The 7,163-nt window shown below is 47.5% G+C and overlaps 1 protein-coding gene across 1 annotated transcript; it reads left to right on the plus strand.

Moving 5' to 3' along the window:
• Nucleotides 1-3,517: 3,517 nt before the first annotated feature.
• Nucleotides 3,518-6,874, plus strand: RPL19 (ribosomal protein L19). The gene is made up of 6 exons (XM_080924527.1): nucleotides 3,518-3,640; nucleotides 4,453-4,559; nucleotides 4,959-5,081; nucleotides 5,803-5,923; nucleotides 6,191-6,301; nucleotides 6,667-6,874. The coding sequence occupies exons 1-6, from the start codon at nucleotides 3,636-3,638 to the stop codon at nucleotides 6,788-6,790; spliced, it is 591 nt and encodes a 196-aa protein (XP_080780653.1). The 5' UTR covers nucleotides 3,518-3,635; the 3' UTR covers nucleotides 6,791-6,874.
• The last annotated feature ends 289 nt before the right edge of the window (nucleotides 6,875-7,163 follow it).

Genomic DNA, 7,163 nt, shown 5'->3' on the forward strand with positions numbered 1-7,163 from the left:
GCTAAGGGAAAACCGGCCTTGAGGCTGGAATGGAGGTGGGGGGCGTTTACCAGTGTGTGCCAAGCGTTGATGGGGGTGTGAAGCGCAGGTTGGTTCGACTGGTACCGCCTCCCTTTCTGTCCCAAACTACTCTCTCAGCTGGTCTCCCTGAGCGACTCCAGCTTGGGCCACCGGAACTTCCCGGTCCCTGTGATCCTGGGACCTGACTTTAACTCCTTTCTCCCCAGTGTGAGGCCCAGGCCGCCATGAAACAAGCTGAGTAGACCTCCCTCTCCATCCTGGCTCTAGAACCTGGGGGCTGAGGATGGATGATGGAGTGAGGGTTCAAAGGAGAAGGCCAACAGGGACAGTAAGAATGCTGTCTAGGGACCCAGAAATGCTTCGGCCTCGTCAGTTAGTTACTAAGGTCCCCCAGGCTTTTCCAAAAGGCCAGGAGTCAGGCTTAGCAGAGTCCCTGTTGCTTCTAAGAGAAAGGAAAGGAGGAAGTATGAAGATGGGGGAGGGGCTATTCAAAATTATATACCATGACTGTTCACCTAGGCTTGTCTCTCCTTTATCCTTGACTGAGGAACGAATGTCCCAGAACTGTGACTCGAAGCAGGATCCTAGCAACTCGGTGCCAGTTTGGCTCGGGCTCGGTTGCTTATTGGATCCTAAAAGGGTCGTCCTTAAGCCAAGCAGTAGGAGGACACACATTTAATCCCAACACTGTGGAGACAGGAGCAGGAGGGTCTCTGTGAATTCCAGGTCAGCCTTATTTAAATATAACCCTCAGGACAGACTGCCTACATAGTGAAGGAAGTCCTGTCTCAAATAAACAAGTCATTCTTTATTTCCTTTCCTACTCACTATGTTGCTAATTCTATGGTAGATTGTATTTATTCATTTATTTGTTTAATGTATATAAGTACACTGTCACTGTCTTCATACACACCAGAAGAAGGCATCAGATCCCATTACAGATGGTTGGGAGCCACCATGTGGTGGCTGGGATTTGAACTCAGGACCTCTGGAAGAGTAGTCAGTGCTCCTAACCACTGAGCTATCTCTCCAGCCCACTATGGTATCTTTACCAACTGAAATTATTGGCAACAAGAAGAAGCTTGGAAACTGGGTACAATGGTGTATAGCAATGCTGAGTATTAGAGGTCAGCCTAGACCATATCTCTCGAGTTTGAGGCCAGCCTTAGCTACATAGACAAAACATAAGTGAACAAACAAACAAAAAAAAAAATGCCCACAACAAAAAAGATGGCTGGGGCTCTGAGGGTGGTTAGTGAGCAGTGTGGGAGCCATTGTGGCAAGAGGACTAGTTTCTCCTCCATCCAGCTCTCTGCTCTTGCCAAGGTCTGGTTCCCTAAAATAGGCTATTTTCTGTGTTCTGCTTGCCTGGAGCCCGTGTGCTGTTTGGACTCCTCACTGTAGACTCTGAGAAGTGATGGTTCACTCTCTGATCACATCATCTTCTGATGAGGACTGTGAGCAGTGAGGAAACCTTGTATCCTTCCATGAACATCCCCAACACTGGCAGGGCTCCCATCTGCATTCTGAGGACAAGAGTGCCTGGCACAGGAAAGCAGCGTGGGCTAGGAATGACAGCACAGGTCTTTAATCCCAACATTTCCGGAGGCAGGGGCAGGCAGGTCTCTGTGAGCACAAGGCCAGCCTGGTCTACAGAGGAAGTGGAGGCTGGGTAAGGCGCCCAGATCTTGTCCCAAAAAGAAAGAGGAGGAGGAAAAAAGGAAAGACACTCAAACTGCTACCTAAATTGTAAAACAAAGTAAATTTTTGCTTGTGTTATTTGATTGACTGATTGAGCCAGAGTTTCATTATATAGCCCATCTAGCCTGTGACATGGTAAAGACCATGACCAGGCTGGCCCTGAACGTCAGGAGATCTACCTCAAATCTGCCTCCTAAATGCTGGCATTAGCGGCATGCACCACCACCAGAAATAAGATGTTTTAAACCGTTGTGGTTTTGTGAGGCAGTTCATAAATGTGTTCTTTACCCTGGCCCTTTCCTCAGCTCCCAGCTCATTCCACTGCCTGGAAAATTCAGAGGAAAAAGCAACCAAGCATGAGCCACAGATGGACCTGTGCTTGCAATTCAAGTGCTTGAGAGAAAAATAGAGGCCATCCTGGGCTACATAACAGGACCTTGTCTCAAAAACAAGCAGAGAAAAAGAAAGATTCTGGAACCAAATAAGAATGGAGGCCAGAACCCTAATCTAGAACTTTGGGGTTGTTTCTGCCTCCTAAGTGCTGGGATTAAAGGTATATACTACCATGGCTAGCTCGGATCTAGGCGTTTAAAAAAACAAGGTTTGTTTTTATTTATCTGTATGTGTTCATGTATGCCCATTGTGTGCTGGTGCATAAGCAGGCTAGCAGAGGGAGCCAGATCTCAAGGACTGGAGTTACAGGCAGTTTTGAACCATCAAATAATGGGCGTTGGGAACCCAACGACAATCCTTTATGAGTACTCAAGCCTCTCTCATCCCAGTCCCATTCCCCATCCCCATCCCCTTTATTTTTAAATCTGGGTTTCCAGTATCCAAGTATCCAGGCTGGCTTTGAACTCCATATGTAGCTGAGGATGGCCTTGAACTTCTGATCCTCCTAAGTACTGGGATTACAGGTGTGTACCACCATGCCTGCCCAGATATTGTTTTTGTTTTAAAGACAGGAGTTTTTCAGTGGCCCAGATTGCCGGGACCTCCTTACACTTGGCTGCCTCACTACCTCCTCCACTTCATTTCCTGTTAGGATTACAGGAGGCCAGCTGCTCTGCCCATTTATTTTAACTTTTGCTCCCCCACCCCCCACCCAGAACAACACTCTCTCCTTCGGTTTTCAGACCGGGGTCTCCAGAGCTGTTGGACTTTTTTGTTTTAACAACCCTTGTTTACTTAGCCAATGTAGTTCTCATGTGCTTGCTACAGTACAGGTTGAGACAAACAAGATTGGTTCCACTTGCTTGTGCTAATGCTTTTTTTGTAAAAGTAGATACATATGATTTTCACAAGTGGATGACAGAAATATTAGGTTCAGACTACAATGGAGAAAATTGAAGTATCCAGAGATTAGGGATTTGCAGGGGCACCGAGAAAAATCTCTTGGGTTAGTCTCAACACGAGTTCTCACTCTAGGAGGGCGAAAGCGAGGTACTGTTTGCTTCTCTCTGCTGCCAATATTCTCTAATACTTCTTTCGCTAATTTTCTCCCAATTAATTTAATAATCTTTCACAGATGACTTTCCTCTGTGAAGACTAGGCCTTTCAGGCCAAACCCTCCTCAGTCCGCCTGCGCGATTTAGCGTGACTTCCGGCTAGCCAAATAGCCACGTGATCAAATGTCCTCACTACGCATGTGTGACGAGGAGTTGGACTGAACCATTTTTCTCAAAGAAAGGGGTATACCTTTGTGTTTTAAAGTTTAAAACCGATTCTCGATCTTGAAAATCTATGATCACGATTTTTTAGGAATAAGTGAATGATTGTCAGATGGAGGAAGATGAAATAGCGTAGCGAAAATACAGATAGTCATGGAGTGGCGCTTGGGCTCTCCCCTTCGCAGATAATGGGAGGAGCCCGCGGCCAGCAAGCTCTTTCCTTTTGCCGCTGCGTCTGCAGCCATGAGGTGAGCAGGCCCGGGTCTCGGTTTCTGACCGACGGGGCCAACGGGGCCGGCGAGGCTTAGCGGGTTCGGGGTCGGGACCCCGAATGGCAAAGGGGACAGTGGAGGCGGGGGTGGTGCTGCCGCGCCCGGAGCGCGGAGAGCACGCACCGCCTGGGCCTAGGGAGGGTCGACCGCGGGACGCCTAGGCCCGAGAAGCCCTCCCGCGGGCGCGGCTCTCCGCCTGGCTCACATCGTGGGGCACCACACGGGGAGAGTGGGCGGCGATTGGGCACTGTGCGGCTCCTTGGTGCGCTGGAGCCCAGTGGATCTCTAACGTGGGACAAGTTTCGGGCAAGCCCAGGCCTCCTTGTGTGGTGGGTGAGGCACCAGTTTGGCTTCCACCCGAACGGCTGGACGGCGTGCATTAAGTATGGAAAAGCCTAAAAAGCAAAGAGCTGCGCCTGCCCTCCTGGTAAACAGGCTTCGTCACAGTTCTGATCCATTGGTTTCCGATCCTTAAGATTAAAAATCCTCACAGAGCCAAATAGCTGGTAGAGCTTAAGGCGCCCCCCGCCCCAGATCCCAAGTGGCTATCCGCCTTGGTCACGTTCACTATCCAGGTCTTGGTTCGGACTTAAGATCTGATTTGGAGGTTGTGGGAGGACAGGAAGGGGTGGCAAACATTTTAGGGAGTGTGTTTCCCCCTAATCGTTATGTATGCATAATGCTGCGTATTTTCTTTAAAAGTTCTAAAACTTTTAATTTTGCTTGGATTATTTGTCGTTGCTCAGAAATGGCATTCAGGAATTAATAGTGTTTTCTGTGTACCCCAGTATGCTCAGGCTACAGAAGAGGCTTGCCTCTAGTGTCCTCCGCTGTGGTAAAAAGAAGGTCTGGTTAGACCCCAATGAGACCAATGAAATCGCCAATGCCAATTCCCGTGAGTATGATCCTTCACCCTCACCACCTACCTACAAGGATATATATCATATATATATTGTATACATATGCACACAGAATGCTACCATCCAGTATTACATTAACAAATTATAAGCAAAGTGAATATTTTGTAGCTGTATGGGAGTTTCAAAAAGATGCTTGAGGACTAGAGGATGTTGTGAGGCTTCAAGACAAGCAGAGCTTGTTTAATATCAGACAGGTGGCTCCAAGTACCTTGTTGACGGGCATTTCAGATACACCAAATATGCTAGGAAATAATTAGGAGGTAAATATTTTTTTTAATAAGCATTCCAGGACTTCAGTTTTTCAGATGTTCGGTCAAGGATGAAAGGTTTGTGGTTGGCACTTTTCTAACTAAACTGGTGGTGTGCTTTCCCAGGTCAGCAGATCAGGAAGCTGATCAAAGATGGGCTGATCATCCGGAAACCTGTGACTGTCCATTCCCGGGCTCGCTGCCGGAAAAACACCTTGGCCCGACGGAAGGGCAGGCATATGGGCATAGGTGAGAATGGTCTAACCTTTCACCTTTCCTCTTAAACAATGTGTATGGTGGTAGAGCACTTGCTTATCAAGTTTACCTGGTTGAGGTCTACACTGACACTGGTGATCTTTTCCTCCCATCTTGTGCCATTGCTGGATGGTACTATTTTTTTTTCTGCATGAATGCAAGTTTCACTGGATTTGTAAACGGAAAAGGTGCTGACATTAAATCCCTGTACTCTGATTACGCTGGGGGTTATAGTGGATGCTTTGAAACTGGGAGTTGGGGACACTTACTGCTCATGTAGAGGATGTGAAGTTTGGTCCCAGCATTCATGGCTCGCCTGTGTGCGTGTTGGTCCAAATGGTTTTGGAAAATTACCTTTAGAGCCATTGTTAGAGATAAGGCTCATTTTACTTTTCTAGAGTGTAATTTCATGCTTATAGAATAAAGATAGTAGTTTCTGAGTTTAGCTAAAGCCGGTGGATCTCAACAGCTTTGATGCTGTCCCTTAGCCCCAAAAGGAGAAATTGTTGATGCTTGTGTTTGTTGAGACCATCTCCTGTACAGCTCTAACTGGCCTTGTGCCAGGCTGTTTGCCTCTGCTGTTGGTGTTCTCTTGACTCAGTAGGTAAACTGAGTGAACATTTCTTAAACTGAAAGACAGCTGAGTGAGGGAGAGGCAGCTCAGTTGTCTCTGGTGATTGACTCGACATTTACAGAGTCTCCTAATTCTTGTCAGGGAAGAGGAAGGGTACTGCCAACGCTCGCATGCCCGAGAAGGTGACCTGGATGAGAAGGATGAGGATCCTGCGCCGGCTTCTCAGGAGATATCGGGAATCTAAGAAGATTGACCGCCATATGTAAGCACTCTCTGCCGCGTTTACAGCTTTGTCTTTTCATCCATCTCTGGCTTTGGGTAGGAATCCTGCCGAGGGAGTTGTCAGATCTAGGGGGTTGGTTTTCCTTTATGCTGTCAGAGTTGCCCAAGATTTGAATTGGCAAGTTGTGTGTAGTAGCTGTCTTAAAAGTCCTTGTCTGGGAATAGTAGTCCCTATAGTAACAGACTTAGTGACCTTGGGCCCACATGTCCATTGTGAACCAGAGCTTCTGTTCCTTGTCCCTTGCAGGTATCACAGCCTGTACCTGAAGGTCAAAGGGAATGTATTCAAAAACAAGCGGATTCTCATGGAGCACATCCACAAACTGAAGGCAGACAAGGCCCGCAAGAAGCTACTGGCGTAAGTTTTTTCAAGAGTGGTCATGGGGGGAGTGGCTAGAGAGATGGCTTTTTGCTTAAGAGCACTGACTGCTCTTCCGGAGGTTCTGAGTTCAATTCCAGCAACCACATGGTGGCTCACAACCATCTGTAATGGGATCTGATGCCCTCTTCTGTTGAGTCTGAAGACAGCAACAGTGTACTCACATAAGAAATAAAATCCTTGTGAGCAGTTGGTCATGTATGTCACCTGTCCATCCTTACTGGTGTAGGTTAGACAGGACTGCTGTTCTATGGGGCTGGTGCAGATCCAGGGTGTTAGAAGTCTGGGGGTGTTGTCTTCCCAGCTGTTCATCTGAACCCAAACCTTTTCTCTTCCTGTACTAGTGACCAGGCTGAGGCTCGCAGGTCTAAGACCAAGGAAGCACGAAAGCGCCGGGAGGAGCGCCTCCAGGCCAAGAAGGAAGAGATCATCAAGACTCTGTCCAAGGAGGAGGAGACCAAGAAATAAAGCTTCCCTCATGTCTGTACATAGTGACCTGGTTGTGGCTTCACATGGATCAGTCATTAAAATAAAACAAGCCTTTATCTGTTACCCTCTTTTTAGCAGTTTTGTCTGCTGTGTCTTAATAATCAGGTTCCAGAACTGGCCACATGAGCCTGGGGTGTCAGCCTAGGATTTGGTTTCAGGGTGGTATTAAGACTGAGGTATCACTTCTAAAAGGCTTAATTGATGTATTTTCCTAGAGTGTCTGAGACATGACTGCCATCAAGCCGCCTATTTGAAAGGTTCTAGTCCCTAAGTTTGCTATGCTGAGTATTCAGCTGCTTTGCCTTAGAGTCTCAAAGCACTTAACAGTTAGCTGGGTGGGTTAAAGTTTTTA

Source organism: Micromys minutus, assembly GCF_963924665.1.
Source record: "Micromys minutus genome assembly, chromosome: 10".
Classification (NCBI taxonomy): Eukaryota; Metazoa; Chordata; class Mammalia; order Rodentia; family Muridae; genus Micromys; species Micromys minutus.